The sequence below is a fragment of the Squalius cephalus genome, assembly GCF_949319135.1.
Source record: "Squalius cephalus genome assembly, chromosome: 7".
Taxonomy (NCBI): Eukaryota; Metazoa; Chordata; class Actinopteri; order Cypriniformes; family Leuciscidae; genus Squalius; species Squalius cephalus.
This window is the reverse complement of record NC_137128.1, coordinates 37,468,428-37,488,122: the sequence shown is the minus strand read 5'-3', so window position 1 is coordinate 37,488,122 and position 19,695 is coordinate 37,468,428. Positions and strand designations below refer to the sequence as shown.

At 38.1% G+C, this 19,695-nt stretch overlaps 2 protein-coding genes across 4 annotated transcripts in view; both read left to right on the top strand.

The window, feature by feature from the left end:
* The window catches only part of hhla1 (HHLA1 neighbor of OC90), a 24,590-nt gene extending 18,027 nt beyond the window's left edge, over positions 1-6,563 (top strand). For all 3 annotated transcript variants that reach the window (XM_079875399.1, XM_079875400.1, XM_079875398.1), the window contains exons 13-15: positions 2,210-2,405; positions 2,986-3,068; positions 6,287-6,563. In XM_079875399.1, the coding sequence (XP_079731525.1) occupies positions 2,210-2,405; positions 2,986-3,068; positions 6,287-6,330 (323 nt within the window). In that variant the 3' untranslated portion in view covers positions 6,331-6,563. The remainder of the gene's footprint in view (positions 1-2,209; positions 2,406-2,985; positions 3,069-6,286) is intronic.
* Positions 6,564-7,253: 690 nt separating this feature from the next.
* oc90 (otoconin 90) lies at positions 7,254-19,334 on the top strand (the record flags this gene model as incomplete). The annotated part of the gene is made up of 15 exons (XM_079876771.1): positions 7,254-7,296; positions 8,415-8,477; positions 8,630-8,825; positions 9,262-9,368; positions 9,544-9,666; positions 9,830-9,895; positions 11,711-11,761; positions 12,560-12,676; positions 12,811-12,930; positions 14,279-14,362; positions 14,459-15,685; positions 16,014-16,112; positions 18,299-18,470; positions 18,636-18,742; positions 18,849-19,334. The coding sequence occupies 15 exons, from the start codon at positions 7,254-7,256 to the stop codon at positions 19,253-19,255; spliced, it is 2,982 nt and encodes a 993-aa protein (XP_079732897.1). The 3' UTR covers positions 19,256-19,334.
* Between the last annotated feature and the right edge of the window lie 361 nt (positions 19,335-19,695).

The following is a 19,695-nucleotide window of genomic DNA, read 5'->3' as shown; positions in this document are numbered from 1 at the left end:
CACACACACACACACACACACACACACACTACATACACACACAATGGAATCTGACATGTTTGACCTTTTATTCTGTTAAACCGGCAACGGCGACACAGTGGAGCCTTCGCACAGGCTGGCAGGGTTAATTTTATTGTTGCCATGACAATGATTTGATTTGAATGGAGTCAGACCGGAGACATTGATAGTATCCATAGCAACGGTCCATTATTTTCCCTGGAGATTGTTTTGATTTGGCTGGGTCAGGAAAGGTTAAAAGCACATTAAAAATCAATATGCACACTTAAGTCTGTCTCATCCAGTCAACACACAGCGGCCACAGCATATGAGAGAGAGAGAGAGAGAGAGAGAGAGAGAGAGAGAGAGAGATAGAGAGAGAGATGAATCATAGACAGCTGAACTGCTTACCTGTTGTCCATGTCAACAGGTGTCCTCATTTAGAGTGGGAGACATAGAGAGAGAGAAGGAGCCCTCATTGACCCTTGAGTGGACATTTATTCCAGCAAATTAAAATAGATATGACCACTAGATGGCACCAGAAGCTAATGTATTGTGCAGCTTTGTAGAGAGTACTGTGGCATCTTAGCAGTCTGATCTCACCAAGTGCAACTGGATCAACATTCCAATCAACCAATTATATTTGAGGGGCAAGTTTACAGTTTATGTCAAGTTGGTTTACAACCAGGATTAGGTGCATCTATATCAGTGTTATTCACCTATCATTTCCCTCTGATTTTAGGGATAAGTTATGTGTAGGGTTAGGTTTAGGGGTAGGGATATGGTTAGCATTACGTTTTCGGACTGGAATGTTGTTCCAGGATCAAATATGTTGACCCTGGAACGCGTCTAAAGACCCGTTCACACCAAGGACGATAACTATAAAGATAACCATAGTTCTAAAATCGTTCTTAATATTAAAGAATATCAGAGTCCACACCATAGCTATAACGATAACAGCATCGAGAAACGATATCGTTGGAATATCATTGGGTATCCAGCTGAGGAACGATAAAAAACATTGACAGCCAATCAGAATCCATCCTGCTGTAAGGACCTCGAGCACTTAAAGTGACAGACAAGCACACGCTTATTAGAATAAACAGAACAATATCGTCTGCTGCTAATATAGTTATCTTTAGTTATCATTCTTGGTGTGAATGGGCCTTTACTCAGCAAAACCTAAAGTATACCTGGCTGGATGAGTATTATATTTACTTGACTAATATTTCTTCATATCTTTAATTTAACTTAAATACATAATTTGTTTACTTTGTTCACCACAGAGGTATAAACATTCCCTAATTCATTTAATTCATCTGACCAGTGTGAGATGTATGTACATTTTTTTCTCCCTATGAGTGATCATGATCGAAGGCTTTGTGAATTTTTGTTAAGGCTTATGGCTCACACTAAGAACGATAAATATAACTCTTACTATAAATTTGCTTACACACCAAGGGACGATGTTCTGTTTATCATAAGCACGCGCTGCAATTTTGTCATCGAGCTCTTTAAAGTCGGGTGGATTCTGATTGGCTGTCAATGTTTTTATCGTTCATCAGCTGGAAAAAAATCGTTCTGAAAGTAATTATAAGATATCGTTCCTCTGAGTCGTTACTCTTTATCGTTATAGCTGTTGTGTGGACTTGCTTTTCTCACAGAATTAGAATGATTATTAAAACTTTGTAGTTATCGTTCTGGGCTGCATCCGAAACCTTCCGAAAATCAGACAATGACTTTGTAGGCAGCGTTTGCGTACGAATGTACCTCACGAAACTGATTTTGGATAGACTTGTGGCAGCAACTTAACTGTTTAAGGATCGGATGTGTCTTGATGCCTTCCTACCTTGTAATGCATCCTCCGAAGGCAGCATTTTTCAGTTTCCAGACGCAGCCTATCGTCCTTGGTGTGAACAGGCCTTCACTACATGAATTGGATGAAAGACAACAAAGGTTTTTATTATTTTTTTAATTGAACAAAGAGCACAGGGGATACATGTATCACACACACAGACAAAAACAAGATGAAAGACAACAAAGTCAATGAGAGTACTTACCCCTTCCATTTGTCGATAAAACAGACCGCCCCTAATCTCATGCCATTGGTTGAGCTAAAGTTGCTGCGTCTCAATGCTAAAAATGTTTGGATAGCAGACACATTATTCTTGTCCATTATTCTTTTTGTCATGAATTTTTTTTTCTTTGACAGGATGCCCATGGAGAATGGAGCTACTTCATCAAGGAAGTGAGAAAGAGGACCTGAAAGAGACCCTTGAAGAGGAGCCGATCTGGGGCAGGGCGACTATCAGCTCAGTGAAGCTGCAGCCATGTGTGTTTGAGCTGTGCAAGTTTTACTCTCAGTGTGTGTGCAGAGGATTCAGTCACAGAGCAGTAGAGTTACAGAGGTACAACAACTCAACTATTCACAACTAGTCCTAAAACGGACATAAAAAACAGAGATGCATGTTACAGAACACTTGCAAGTTACATATATACATATTCAATGGGGTCCAAAAATCTGAAGTCATATTGACAGTCTGGGAATCAAAGTGCGTAAATAAACAAGGATTTTTTTAAAGTAAATTGTAGATTTTTAAGATTCTACGCTATTTCTAAGTCAATTAAATATGCAAATTTGTGACACTGACCATGTGACCTCCATTGTACAAAAGGTCACATTTCCTTGCTTTCATGAAGCCTGAGCGCTGCTGTCATTAAGACAAAAGGGATAAACCAGATATTAAGACATTCTGAAATTTCTGTTAATTTTTCAGTTAATCTTCTCAAATGTTTATATTACATTTTAGAAAACTGCAAAACAGAAGTGAAAGTACTGACAGCATTAGTGATCTCAGACTTTTGGAACCTATGTCACAGTTTTGGTTATAAAATCAATAGTATCAAGGAGTAAGACAGTAATTTAGCATATATCCTCAATATTATTAATTGTATAAACAAGATGGTCAATATTTTTGTGCTCTACAGATACTGTGTGGACAGCCATCGCTGGTACGAGAGACATACAGCAGAGGTTTGCAGTCGGATGAGGAGAGTCACTTTTTCCAAAAGTGAGTTACACAACGTCAGCAAATCTAACCCTAACAGAGATCAAATCACAACACGCTATCATTTAATAAAAAATATATAAATATTTTATATTATCATAAAAAAAAACCTTTACTGAAAGTCCATTAAAATCAGCAGCAACAGAAAGAAATTCGAGATTATTGAAAACCCTGCATTATTCCTTCTTCTACAATTAGTTTAACCAAGTTTTATTCTTGTTCTTAGTGCAGTTGAAGTTTTTATATCCCGTAAAAGGGTCGTCACCATTATCATATCTTTATTTGTGTGTTTCAATGAATTGAATTATTTAAAGCTATGGCTTTCTGTGGTTAAATCAGTGTGTGAGACACTGTCTGTTTTCCTTGATGAGTGACTAATGACCCTCCACACACACACACACACACACACACACACACACACACACACACACACACACACACACACACACACACACACACACACACACACACACACACACACACACACACAGGTCACTGGCGACCTCATTAAAGAATCTATAGATGATACCTGCATGTAGATCTGACCTCATTAAAGTGTGTGTGTGTGCATGTGTGTATGTGTGATCCAATAAAACACACTCTTCCTACAGGACTAATGATGTCTAAGGTCAGTCTTGATGGTGAAGAGTATTTTGCAGGACAAAGACAGAATAAGATGAAATAGGCTGCAGGCAGACTTGATTGTAGTGTGTCTCCAGCGATGAAACTGCTTAGTCACTGAAGAATCTCATGGCATTTGAGGACACATGCAGCTCCTTGTTTACCTACAATACAACCATTCTCAAATATAATTTTCTGATGTCAGACATGAGCTGATAAAGCAGAAATGCACAGATACTACACCAGTCACCTAAGGGCAAATCCTACAGGAATATATACAGAGTTTGGAATCAATCCTGAAAGATCCTAATTGGATCAAATAAGAATAAAGTGTCCTACTGGATGAACTGGATTTTATTCCATATTAGATATTGAGTATCATATATTGTATTGTATTGAAATAACGTTTTTCTACTGGACAGTTACAGGGACTTACACAGGAAGTGTTTCTTTATATAGTAAATTATGTTAATTTTAAAGTCATACAGGACATTCTATTCCACTGAGAATCTCAATAATCCTATTGGAAACTACACTCACCGGCCACTTTATTAGGTACAGCTGTTCAACTGCTCTTTAATGCAAATATCTAATCAATGCATTTAGACATGTAGACATGGGCTGCATCTGAAAACTTAGGCAACTGACTTCCCTATCAGGCAATGACTTTGCAGGCAGCGTTTGCACACAAAGGCACCTCATGAAACTGATTTCGGACAGACTTATGAGGCAGCGTAACGATTTAATGATCTACAGCAAAACAGAGCGAGATTTGGTGATAACTAAGTGAATATTTAATTTCTCGCTAGAAATGACATCAGAAGTGGGTAACGTTGGTCAAAAACATACATTTACACACAAATTGACAGCATTTTTCAGTTTTTGGATGCAGCCATGGTCAAGACGATCTGCTGAAGACGAAACTGAGCATCAGAATTGGGAAGGTGATTTAAGTGACTTTGAATGTGGTATGGCTGTTGGTGCCAGACGGGCTGGTCGGAGTATTTCAGAAACTGCTGATCTACTGGGATTTTCTCACACTGCTTCATAGGGTTCTCTAGGGTTTACAAAGATTGGCCAGAAAAAGAGAAAGTAGCAGTTCTGTGGTTGAAAATTGTCTTGTCAGAGGTCAGAGGAGAATGCTACAAAGGCAACAGTAACTCGTTACAATCGAGGTCTGCAAAAAAGCATCTCTGAACGAACAACATGTCAATAGAAAATTGGAAATGCTTTGCCTGGTCTGATGAGTCTCAATTTCTGCTGCAACATTCAGATGTTAGGGTCAGAATTTGGTGTAAACAGCATGAAAGCCTGGATCCATCCTGCCTTGTACCAATGGTTCAGGCTGGTGCTGGTAGTGTAATGGTGTGGGTGATATTTTCTTGGCACACTGTGGTCCCCTTAGTACCAAGCATACTACCCCTAACTACCCCCTTAGTGTAGAGCATTGTTTAAACGCCACAGCCTACCTGAGTATTGTTGCTGACCATGTCCATTCCTTTAAGACAGTGTGCCCATCTTCTGATGGCTACTTCCAGCTGGAAACGCGAAATGTCAAATCATCTCAAACTAGCTTCTTGAAGATGACAATGAGTTCACTATACTCAAATGGCCTCCACAGTCACCAGATCTCAATTCAATAGAGCAGCTTTTGGGATGTGGTTGAACGGGAGATTCTCATCATGGATGTGCAGCTGACAAATCTGCAGCAACTGTGTGAAGCTATCATGCCAATATGGACCAAAATCTCTGAGGAATGTTTCCAGCTATGCTACAAAGACTTAAGATCTGAGGGCAAAAGCAAGGTGTACATAATAAAGTGGCATTGAGTGTACAGTACCTTATTCAACAAAAATAGACTATGATTGGTTCTTAATCATGGTAGAAATTCCAAAAGGAGTCCTGTAGATGTTACAATTAAATTAAATTACTATTAAATTGTTACCATTAAATTTCAGTATATCCAGCAGGGTCTCATTTGATTTGATTTTGTTTAAAGTCACAATGTAACGGAAGTAGTGACAGATCATTTCTTGTATATTATGACATACATCCAAGTGAAATCAGTTATCGGAAAAGAAGAAAATGTTAGAAGGGTTCTTGGTTCAATCCACCGGTTGTTGATTTGATGGAAGCAGACGCACAAAATTATTGTAGAAGTCCGGCATATATCATCAGAGAGAAGTCCGTTGTTTTAAAGCAAGATCAAGTTATCACATTTTGATTACAAATTTAGTTAAAAATAATAATAATACAAAAGTACATTTTTATTGTATTTGTAATTTTGCAGGTTGTTAAAAGTTATTTTTTAAAGTCTGCATTAAGCAGCATTCAACCCGCTATTTTACTTCCATAATGTAAAGTTATTCAATGAGAAAAAAAAAAAAGTATAGGGATTATTAAAGGATTATTAAAAGAAGCCATTCCTTGGTGACATCAAGAAAGCTGTCTTTCTACTTGATGAAAGATTACAAAAACAAACATATTTTCTACTGGAATATCATGCTGTGATGAATCTTGCACTGTACAACCAGGTCAATTTTGAGTTCATGTTGAAGTAATTTCTTTACTAATACAATCACAATCTCTTTCTCTCTCAGATCTGAAGCAGAAATGTCTGGCAAGAATGTGTGTGAAGATATAAGACAAGAACTGAGAATCATTTGCGGGTGACAGACATCTGAACCATCTGAAATCAAGAGAGTGTATGTGTGTGTGTGTGTGTGTGTGTGTGTGTGTAAGAGAGAGAAACGGTGTTCTGTTAAACAATGAACTACATTAAAGCATCACTGAATCTGAATAGTAGTGTGCGAATCTATAGTGTCGACATTGTACTTTGTCTCCTGAACACGAATAAAACCAAACATATTTACCCATGTCTAATTTGTGATGTCTAACTACAACAAACACACAAAAATCAAACCTGGAAGCATCTGAAAGAAAAAATAATAATGGACAAAAGATGAGAAAAAATGTAAAATTGGTTGAATACAGTATCATTACAAATAGATTACATAATATTTGTGTGCTGTGTATTTTTAGAGTCTTTTTTTAGAGCATCATTAGCAGAATGCTTATTTCAAACTAGAAACCCAGAGAATACAAAGAATCATTTACAACCCCCAGTTTCTGCTTGATCCTCACCTGAGTTCCTGTCACACACACAAACACAATGGCTAGTTGTATGAGGACCCCAGTTTTCAGTTGGGGTCAGGACCTTTAACCCTGCATAAAAGAGAGGCATAGGTGTGTGTGAGAGATCCAACTTCATCTCTTCATGTGTGACCTGAAACAAACATGAAGAATGTGTACTTCCTGCAGCCCTGTTACCATGACGACCACCCTGCCTTTTGCCCTTTAACCTTTTAGAGTTTTCTAAATAGGGCTTTGTTCATTTTTTGGGATTGTTTTCTCATCTCTTCCACACACACCTGCATTAGAAGTGATTCTGAAGTGAAGAGTTTGGATATCTGTGTCTCGGTGCTTAAACTCTTGGTTTGGCTTTGACTGGCCACTGAACCTATGAATACTGGATGGTACAACTGATTCTTTTGTATCAGGATAAAGATGAGGCTGCTGTATTTTCTTCTCCTCTTCACCCTGCAGAAAGGTGAGAAAATGCAAACAATCTTCTGTCAGTAGTGAGGGTGCAGGTGAGTGAGTTCATCACCCTGAAACTGACATTTAGATGATAATTATTCTCAGTTTCTGCACTTTTTTTTAATTAGCCTATTATAATGATTTCTGAAGGATCATGTGACACTGAAGACTTGATTAATGGCTGCTGACAATTCATCTTTGCCAACAAAGGGATAAATTACAGGGATTTAAAACACTAAACTGTAGTGAAACTGTAAACTGTAGCAACTGTAGCAACAATTTAGTATCAAAGTCTACAATTTTTGCATTTTCAAAATGTGCATGATTCTAATGTCCTGCATTTTTCTTATCCATTAACTCAAATGCATGTTATAAAAGCGTTTTATTTATTTATTATTTCATTAACTTTTGTTGCATAAAATAGACCTCAATTGTAAAATATTTTGAAAAAATTGTATTTGGAGTTTTTCTTTGGGTTTGCAGCTTGACAAAATATTTACGTTGATTTGTAGTGAAATTGAGTGCATGTATAATTTTGCTGATTTTTCAAATTTACAATATCTTTTAAAATCGTTAAAGAAGGATTCTGTTAAACATTTTTTTTTACACTAAAGAGTGAAGAGGGCCCCAGTTCCAAAGTACTGGATTATATTTAATAACTGACAATAATAAACAAAAGCAAAACAAACAATAATACAAAAAAATTGTGTGGCCAAGAAATATTTTTATTGGATTTGATTTCTTATCTTATTTGGGAAATCATTACGTTTCTGCTGACATAATATAGGCTTAACACTGCATTACGATTATTCACTTACAGTCCTGTTCCCATGTACATATGATGTACTTATTATGTTTATTACAATAACTGGGTAATAACGACTAGGTACTAACCCTGAACCTAACTTTAGCCCATGTAGGCTACTGTAGTTACTTTATACTACTCTTTCTTGGGTAAGTACCACTGATCTATATAATGATTCTAGATCAGTGGTAAGTACACGTAAGTGCGCGTACTGTAAAATAAAGTGCAACCATTCAGTTTAGAATGCTATGGGGATAACATATGGGAATACAACATTAATTTACGACAAAGAAATGTGGAACATTTGTACTTTCTCTGTGCAGTTCATGGCGCTGCATTTTTCTGCCCAGAAACAAGTGACCTCAGTTCTGATGAGCTTCTGATTGGTGAGTGCATTCAACATAAACAAACAAATGCACGGGAGAAATTAGACAGAAAATGGTGTATAGGCTACAATTTTAAATAAATAATATGATAATAACATAATAGTCTGTACATACACAATCCTTTATCTTTAAAATATATGTGTGTCGCACAGGTTGTCTGGGTGTGCGGTTCAGCTGGCTGTACTCTGTGTTTGATGACCTGCGGTCAGTGCTGGAGTTTGCAGTCAATCTGCGGTGTGAGACTGGACTCTGTCCCGCGGACATTCAGAACCACGGACATTACTGCAGCAACGCAAACACACGGGGCACCGCACACACACACATTCCGCCTGCCGACACACTCGACCGGTGAGAGCACACGCAGCGGGAGAGAGATAAATGAGAAACGGATAGAATTAGACTCAGGAGGGGGTAAAGAGATTTTAAAATTCACAGTGGAGTCCACACTCACTTATTGCAGGCTCTGACCCCTCTTTCTGCCTGTTAGCTGATTCTCTATGCAGTTGGGGAAAAGAGATTAAAAATGAAAACATGCAGAGCATTGACGTGTGTAAAAAAAAAACATGCACTTTATATTAATGTGCATGATATATTAATATAAATGCACACATTTAAACATAAATTAATATAAATGCCAACATATACTCGCACCTGGGCAAGGAACGGAATGTTTTTCATTTCCTTTTATTATTCTTTTGCCCTATTAATCTATTTTCTGTAAAGCTGTTAAAATGTATAATGCTAAATACATAGAAAATTGAAATGAATGTGATTGTGTTTGTAGCTGTTGTCTTAACCACTGGAGATGTTCTCAAGAGCTAAAGGACAGAAACTGCAGTCGCAGGACACCAATGTACAACAACTACACCTGCAGCTACAACTCCAGCTGTGGTACACACTTAGTCTTAAAACATTTTCATTGCAGATTTTTACTTTTCAAAGAGCCTTAAAGGAAGGTATTTCCATCAAGGAGCTAAAATTTTGATCACTAGCATTTATATGGTATGATTACTCTGTTATGTGGAGAAAAGAGTTAGCTGACCTCAGTTGTGTCCAACTTCTGCAGATACATTGGATTTCTGTGAGGAAGGATTCTGCCATTGTGATTGGACAGTTATAGACTGCATCAGCTCCAACCATGCAGTCACAAAACAGGATGGAGATAACCAACCAATCACATCACAGACAGGTAACAGTATTAAATCAGAGCACAAGCACCTTTACCTTTCAAAGTTGAAATGTCACTAGATGTTCACAGTCCTAACAACAAACAGACATATCAGTGGCATATGAGTGCTGATATACATATATTACATTATAGCATAAAGTTTCATCTCTTTTGTTTCATTCAGTCCCTCCCTTTGTGACTGATCTACCTGATAATGACACCTACACCAGTGATGTGCTCAATGGAACAGGTGAGGCTGTTGAGACCCACATTAGCTCATTGTTTTATCTTTATTTGTTCAATTCAATTCACATTTATTTGTATAGTGCTTTTATTATTTCACATAAACTTTACAGAAAATGGATGTTTCTACGTTACAATTTAGAGTAATCTGTTATCAGAGGTGACTGTCTAAGTAATGTCCACATGTCAGAAATGTACAATTCTAAGATAATACAAGTCATGCAGTTAGCTAACATCATTTATTCAATTAGGCAGAAACAATGAGCTCGTTAAAGCAATTATTTCAAGTTGTGATCATAATGATTACAATAGAAAATTTGGCAGTTATGTATGTTGACTCAGAGTTGGCGTCATCTGAAGTCCTTGCAGGGGTTGGTGTCATCTCTTCACAGGTGTTGAGTCATCTGAAATCTTTGTAAGAGGCTGGATCCAAACTGGTGCTGGCATACACTCTAGTTTTGAGATGCAGTATGTGAATGACTGGCTAAGGAGATGTGTCTTTAATCTAGATTCAGACCGGGAGAATATGTCTGATCCCTGAACATTATAGGGAAGGCTATTCCACAGTTAGGAGCCAAATGCGAAAACGCTCTACCTCTTTTTGTACCTATCTGACTGTTGGCATTTTGTTTATTTAAATGGAGGTATTATCCAAGTTAACGTCAGTAAATTATGGAGTGCTGCAAGGGTCTGTTTTAGGCCCTCTGCTATTTTCAATATACATGCTGCCCCTTGCTATAGGTACAATCAAAAGTCCAGACTTTAGTGAGTTTAAACAGTGTGATGGAATGTGGGGCGATAGAAGATCGGTTAAATACACAGGAGCTAAACCATTTAGGCCTTTATGAGCCGGTAGCAGTATTTTGTAATCGATACGGAACTTAATAAGTAACCAGTGTAGAGATGATAAAATTGGAGTTATTGGATCGTTATTTTCTTGACCTGGTAAGAACTCTAGCAACTACATTTTGGACTAGCTTGTTTAATGAGGATGCAGGACAACCACCAATAGTGCATTACAGTAATCCAATCTTGAGGTCATGAATGCATGAACAGGTTTTTTTGCATCGGAAATAGATAACATTTTCCATAGCTTAGCCATGTTTCTGAGGTGGAAGAATGCTGTTTTTGTTCAAAAGACAAGTTGCTGTCTAATGTAACACCCAGGTCTTGTAGAGGATGAAGTAACAGTACATTATTCTAGATACAAATTGTATTCTAAGAGATTCTGTGTACAGGTTTTTGGTCCAGTCTTATCCAAATGTAATCGATTTTTTTTTTTTAGCAGAGTAGCAAAATAGCAGAGGGCCTAAAACAGACACTTGCAGCACTGCATAATTTACTGACGTTAACTTGGATAATACCCAGTTTAAATAAAGAAAATGGTAACGACGATCCAAACCACCTTAATGCCTGTCAGTGAATACCATTGTAATCGGCCTAAGCGCAGCAGTAAAACTAGTATTGAGATGCAGCCTTGGTCAGAAGCTATAAGTAAGTCATTTGTAACTTTAACAAGCGCAGTTTCTATATTATGATGGGGCCTGAATCCTGAATTAAGACTAATATAGTAATTTGGTTTAAACCAAGTTTCTGTAAGGCACAGTACATCAAAACAGTTTTTTGTGAAATCACTCCCAGTCCACATTATTTTTGCCTTTATATTTGCAATACCTGTACTGCTTTTAAAATGTGTTTTATATACTTTATAAGTGACTTGATTTCACAATGTAGAGACCAGCCTACGTGCTGAGAGAGCGAGAGCGAGAGAGAGAGATTTAGATATCTTGCTGATCGACTAACAGTGTTGTTTGTGTCTCAGACAGGGTGGAGCTTTCTCCATCAGACATCGACATGGAGATCATGTTCTATGGTAATGCACAGAAATACAGGATTTGTTAATATAAACAAACATATTGATATAAATAAATACATATAATAATTTTTAAATAAATATAAAAGTAATTATATAAATGAATCTAAACATTTTGTAATATATAAACTACCACTGAAAATTTTGGGATTTTAAAAAAGAAATGAATACTTATTTAGCATGGATTAATTAAATTAATCAAAAGTAACAGTAAATACATTTATAATGTTATAAAATATTTTTAATTCAAATAAATGCTGTTTTATTTATTTTTTTCCTTTCTGTTCATCAAAGAATCCTGTATACAACGATATCAAGCAGCACAACTGTTTTCAACATTGATAATAATAAGAAATGTTTCTTGAGCAGCAAATCAGCATATTAGAATGATTTCTGAAGGATCATGTGACACTGAAGACTGGAGTAATGATGCTGAAAATTCAGCTTTGCCATCACAGGATTAAATTACATTTTAAAATATATTGAAATTGAAAAATAGAACACTATTTTTTTTAAATTGTAATATTATTTCACAATACTACTGTATTTTTTTTTATCAAATAAATGCAGACTTGATGAGAATGTATATATATATATATATATATATATATATATATATACTGTAGTACTGGAATAAGTAAAGACTTACTTTAGAAATATTATTATGAAAAATAAGAACGTGTGTACAAGGTAAAAATCTAACTGGATTTTTTTTTTTTTTTTTTTGCATAAGAACATTTTCTGTTCCATGTAAAAAATTTTTTTTAAATCATTTACAAATCCCTCCCTCTTTTACAGATGTAAATGGCACACTGAATGAGACTATGAGCAACTTCACCAATGAGTTGGTGCAGGTCAACAGCTCTCAGAGCAGCAATATCCAGAGCACAAAGAACCCTGGGATATATCAATCAGGTGACATGCTTCAATGAACTTATATTTAGTCTTTTTTTCTGTGGCCCAGAGGACGATTTCTCCCTCGTATTGCGACTCGAGTAAGCCTCAGCCACCTAAAGAATTCACTGATCTAAGCTGAACTTTATCTTTAGGTCCAGAGGAAGAAGAGAATGAAGCAGAGGAGAGCAAGCTGGACAGAAACTCAGAGAGGGGAAGTACAGTTCAGAAAAAGGAAGAGGAGCCAATAGAATATGAGGATGGGATCTCCAATGGTAAGAGATAAGCTAAATTGAGTAACACCAACACCAAGATGCACTGTGTTGGTTTGTGCATTTTGAGTCATTCACAAATAAATTCATCTCAGCTTGTAAATCAAGGACTTCTTTGAAATTCCAGCACACTCGCTGCTTACTGTTCAAAAACACTTGAACAAATGTGATCAAATGATTCTAAATGAAGACAAGTCTTTAAACCCCACAGTTTGAGTTCAACTGAGGCTCTAAGCATTTATATTGCATTCATTTTTGCTGGCTTCTTCTAGTTCTTAGTTAAGCAATATAAAAGAAAGTAAGAAAGAAAGAAAGATAAAAAGAAAGTCTATATACAGTGGCTAAAAATGTAAATTAAGAACCAACGGCAAAAAGTAAACATCAAATATCTGCAACAAAACAAATTTGGCACAATAATTATTCAAAACAATATAAATGAACAAATAGGCCTGGATGGATGGATAGGCCTGTTTGGGCTGTGTGTCAACTGTTTTTGTCTATATAATGAAAGTCAATAAGGCGGGCGTACATGGTGCGAGTTCGGATTCTCGGGAGGTCGTGAGATATTGCACGTTACGAGTCAGTTAACTTGATAATCGCGTCAAAGCAGCTGGTACACGGCACGACTGTCTATAGCTAGCAACTATAGCTTCAGATAGAATAATTACAGAAATGTGTCTGCAAATGATTTGTTAAAAAGCAGAGAACAGTAGCCATTCCTTTCAACATAAATAGAGAAAGTGTGAGAGAGAGAGAGAGAGAGAGAGAGAGAGAGAGAGAGAGAGAGAGAGAGAGAGAGAGAGAGAGAGAGAGAGAGAGAGAGAGAGAGAGAGAGAGAGAGAGAGAGAGAGAGAGTGAGTGTGTGTGTGTGTGTGTGTGTGTGTGTGTGTGTGTGTGTGTGTGTGTGTGTGTGTGTGTGTGTGTGTGTGTGTATGCGCACGCTGTATGGTTACTCATCTATACTAATCCATATGAATTGAGCAGTTTAGTCCAAATTTTCTGAAGAGACTCGATCGCTTTATATGATGAACAGATTGAATTTAGGCTTTTATTCTCATATAAACATTGATCATTGAAATTTGGACTAAACCACTCAATTTGTATGGATTAGTTTTACAATCTACGAACTTTTAGAAACGTCAAATTGGTAGTTGCGTAGCTGTCAACGGAAGCAAAGAAATTGCCCAGATTTGATTAGAAATATCTTCATTTGTGTTTTTATGTGTTGAAAGTCTTAAGGGTTTGGAATGACATGAGGGTAAGTAATTAATGACAGAATTAAACATTTTTGGGTGAACTAACCCTTTAAGACCATAACCTGTGACCTGTGCTGCTACTTTCTGTATTTTAGTTACATCTGTGCTGATGACAGAACATCAGGGCAGAGACAAAGAGGAAATCCTAACCCACAATGCAATGGAGTGGAGCACAAACAGTAAGCATGTCTTATCATACTGAAAACACATATGCAAAAGACCTCATTAAAAGATTCAGCATGTTTTCTGACTGTAATATTTTGGTTTTATGACAGATGAGCTGACTGTTAGCATAGCGCTAACCACAATAACAGAATCACAGACTGTCACAGACGTACCAGATACATACACAAACACGCATTCAAACACACACAGTCTTCACTATACACCCCACACAACACCAACAACATACACACCCACTCACACACAATCTGACCATCATTCATCTGAGGAGGATGAGAGTGATAAAGTCACCTTTCATTTAGCTGCAAGCAGACCTGTCGCACACACACCTGCACATACTACACACACTGTAAAACCCGTTACACATACATCCGGTACACGTACTACAACTAATTACTCAAATGACATCGCTAAACCGTATGTCAGCCCACCTTTACACATCCTAACAGAGGAAAAGAGTGATGAGTCAATGGAGGAGAGAGAAGAGGAGCAGGAAATGACAGAGAGTGACAAAGAAATAGAAAAACATTCAACACAAACCAATCAAAGCCCTTTTATAGTTCTGACCACACCCACTAAAATAACAACCAATCAAAATTCACTTCACAAAACAACCTCGCCCACTGCTACTTATAAAAACACAGTGGCTGCAACCACTTCTGTGCAACTTACATCTATGAGAGGAAGTGAAGAGAGAGAGATACGAGTTGAAGAGATGGAGAGAGAGAGTGAGGAAGATAAAGAGACAGAGAGAGAGAGTGATTTAATAGTAAACCCACCAAACAAGAGTCAGGAAATCAGCGCACAAAATGGCGACTTAAGCACAACCAAACCGACAATTCAAACACAAGCCAACACAAAGCCATCTCCATCTAAAGAGGACGAAAGGCACAATATAGAAAGCAAGGAAGATCTACAAAGTGATGAAGAAGAGGAATCAGTCAATACCCAAACAACCACGATCCCATCCAGGGTCAGCGAGGTCAGTCCATACATGTGGATAATCCCAGCACAGTTCCTTAAACCTCCCATACACAATGCATCACCAAGACCAACGGTTTACCCAGCTGCAAAACCAACTAGGAACAACAAGACCACATCTACAGTTCACAAGCCTGTCAGCACACGGACCACAACATCAAGACATGCTGCTGTTGAAACCATCCCTCATCCCCAGAAACCTCCCCGTCCAGCCCTGGATCAGTTACCATCATTGACCACTACTGCTCACCAAGAGTCTATTGAGGAAGAGGAGCTGGAGGAAGAGGAAGAGGAAGACAAAGAGCCATCTGACAGCTCACAAGAATCAGAGAAAATCGGTAACGGTGACAATCCACATCTGCAACTTCAATACAAACCATATGATTTAGCCAAGCAGGATGTGTTCCTGGATCAACATCCTTATATCAACCAAACAGGCCCAAACTTCATAACATATTCATGAAATCAGATCAAAATTATTGGTTGATGATAATCCTGTTCCTGAAATCTAATTGGTTAATCGGTATGGTAATGTTGTACCAGAATGTTCATCCAAGAACATGCACTGCTTGAGCAAATTACGTTAAGCTATTCTCCAAACACCTCCTGCACATGCGTCTGTACTCCAGAGAAATCAGTGTGTGTGTGTTTGTGTGTGATTCCCAGAGTCTCACCGGGTCCGGAGACGGGCGGCGCCGTCCTTTTACTGGTCTCTACTGGAGGCCGCTGGCCTGTCAGACCTGCAGCAGCAAGAAGACTCTGAAGGTGAGAAATTTAAAGAGAAAGACAGACCAAAACGTACATAGACAGATAACAAAACATTAAGCCTGTGTGCATGTGCAGTTATAATCGAGCAACAGTAGGTTTTTGGTTAGTCGAGCTAAAGTGTCCATCTCTCTGTTCAAGTACATGTATAATAAAACACATTGCGTAATTGAACATTTGAAGAATTAAAGGCAGGGTAGGTCATTTGCTATAGAAACATTGGTTGAAAGTCTCTTCACATCCTGATAGTCACTAAGTTAAGTGGTCTAAATGTACTTATATGTATATATATATCGTCTGTGTAATGTGTAGGACTATAAAATGTTCGTCCAATCATTGCATTCAGACCGAATGCAATGATTGGACGATTTAATACAATGTCCCAGCTGCTTGTCAACGTATGTATTTTCATACCTCCACGCACCAGAGTTAGACAGAGGTCAGTCTCTGAGCACTGCAACTGAAACAGAAGTTGCCTTTTACAGTTCCTCCTGAACCAAAACAACAAGCTTATGCTTAACTACCATAAATTGGAAGAGATGGAAACCCGTCACGTTATACTCTGAGCGGTTCGTGACTCGAATTTGTAAGGCGGGTGCCAGTAAGTCTGGGCTACCCCGTGAGATAGCAAAAGGCTCTCCTGAGAATTAACATTTGAACTCTCTCTTGCATACTGTATGTAACAGCAACATCTGAGATGCACCACACAGTGCAGCTCACACCTCACTTTTACCATCTCATCATCTCCCCCTGCTCGCCCTCTTCTCCTTCTCACCTAAAACTCACTAAAAACCTATGCAATGTTAAATGTGTACAATATGTAATTATACATGTTTGGTATCATTTGAAATGTCTCAGTGCGACTGGTACAAAGGTCTCATTCCCAAATAAGTAAAACAAAAGGTAATAAAGTTTTTAAGAGTTTAGAGATAACTTGCACACAGAGGAGGGTGTGTCTTCCAGGCAAATGGCCTCCTGCTCTCAAAAGGTGTAAACTCTGAATGCAAATTCCCATTGTTAGCAAATGTTTCCATGTGAAATAAGTTTCTGTCTTGGTTTGAGTTGCAACAAGAGGCTCGGGGCGATTTGTTACTCAAATTAGCCTGTGATGCTGAGTGTATGCAAAACACTTCACATCATGTATTTTATAATGTCAGGTTCGCATCTTCTCTCTTTATTCCAGAACATTTGATGTTATGTATTTATTATCTTTGAACTAATTATGAAATTGGCATGATACATTTACCTGACATAATAAATTGTTACATTTCATTTATTCCGACTTGACTCTGAAATTGTTTTCCCAAGTAGATTAAACAGATTTGTATGTTACCGCAAGTTTTGCATCAGATTAGTGACGACTTATATTTGGCACTAATTCAAGTGTACTTGGTGTGCAAAGACAAGAAGTGAATTTCCGTTTAGGGCAGCAAAAGTGCTGCTTGACCAACCTAAATCTGGGTGTGTCTTACCTCTGTTTTAATTTAATGTATGTGGGAAACCACGGCATGGCCAATCCAAAGCTATTATAAGAGAAGTAATGTTGGTTGACTTATCTGTAGTAGTGGCCATACCTCTACTGAAGTAAACATTATGTTAAATTCAAGTGTATGCAATTCCATGGGGGCTATACCAAAGTATCTTTGATTGTGTAAACGTGAATACGACCAATCTCAAACTATGGTTTTGCCTGTAGTGTCTTGCCTTGAAATACACATCAACTCTATCTTTCGACCCATCTATACAACACTGAAGCCAACTGTAGTCTGGTTAACTTGTATTCATGCTGCACGAAGTCAAGCTACTATACAAACGCTGGTAGAATTTCAGATTAAAGCATTATGACATTTTAAAAAGACAAATTAAAGCTTTAGTGCAGCTGATATCAAACTATTGAAGTGCATGTAAACATACATAAAGTGGATAAGTGAAAAATACACAGAAACAATGAGACAAACAGATGCCATGTATTTTGGACATAGCACGTAACACGTAAATAACACGCTACATAAATATGGTCATCATTCACTACCATAGGATGTATTAAAGTATCATGATACTGACACCATCTCTGTAGCATGGTATCATCACAATGGTACAGTTTGTGTATGGGAAATAACAATATTCCAGCATCAAAAAAAGTGTGGCCACATTAATATACAGTATATGTGTGTGTGTGTTTGTAGAGTGCAGCACATCTTTCCTCCAGTACAGTGCATCTGGACAGGTGTTGAGGGACATGTCTGCTCTGGGAGAAATGCTGCGCTGTCTGACTGGACGATGTCCTCATGAGTATCAACACTATGGCTGCTACTGTGGACAACAGGGGACAGGAAACCCCGTAGACCAACTGGACCGGTCAGAACACACAAAAACACACATTTCTACACCGGCAAAAACGCTGGAATCTCACACACACACACTGACTGGCAGTGTATGTAAAGAACGTTACTGTAATTGTGCGGTTATATTCAGTGCTGAAGCTGTTGTGCCCTGACTGTCCTTGACGTGTCTCTGTGTCAGGTGCTGTTTTCTGCAGCAGTGCTGTTTGGAGAAGCTTAGTGTGCTGGGCTGCAGAAAAAACAGAAAACTCAACGCTCAGATCAGCTGCCAAAAAGGAAAGCCTCGATGTACGACATTACACACGTGAAAGCATGCAAAAACCTTCATACTTCACAATTAAGAGAGTTTTTCACGGAGGTCGGTTTTATGTTAATGATTGTGTATGTGTGGCAGGTTCAGGTGTGAGTGTGTGTGACCGGCTGCAGTGCGTCTGCGATCGCGCGACTGCCGAGTGTATGGCGGCTTCACACTTCAACCAATCAGTCGCCTCCTCATGTTCCGGGCCCCGCCCACCGTGCCTCCGAAAGCCTCATTCTTCAACACAATCAGCCAGTCAGGACACCAGTGAGGAGAGCAATGAAATGACCCCATCACGGCCTCAATTGAACACACAAAACCAATCAAACACGCACGTTCAGCCACATAAACCCACACTCAACAAGAACCCCCTACACAGCAAACCACAACTGGGCATCAAAGAGGAGGAGGAGGAGGAGCCAGGAATGGAAAAAGAAGAGGAGGAGGAGGAGGAGGAAGAAAAAGAACAAGAAGAAGAGGAGGAAGAGGAATTGGAGCAGTAGGACGAGGTGGTTCTATAATTTTTACATTTTCAGGGAGCTCTCAATGATAGAGGAATCAGTAAGAAAAGATGTAATCTTAACTCACTCAGTATCCAGTGGCCACTCAAGATCATCCAAGATCTGCTGCTTCTCCTCTGCTTGTGTTTGATGATCTGCTGAAAGACTGCGTTTTTGTGCTGAATCGTGAATGCCAGCAGTTTTATTTTTACATTAAGTTTCTCTGTATTTTTTTTATCCAATTGTAACTGATTATTGTTTACTTAAAAATAAACGCATTTATTGTTTATGTAAAAAAATGTAATCCACATGAAATATGTTGAGGTTACGGGAGACCATTTAGCTAAGGCTTTCTGAATTTCTTTAAAATCTGTAGAAATGTTGGAGATGTGGCAGGCGATCTGGGTTCAAGTCCAACCAATTTTCCAATCCCTTTGCCCTGT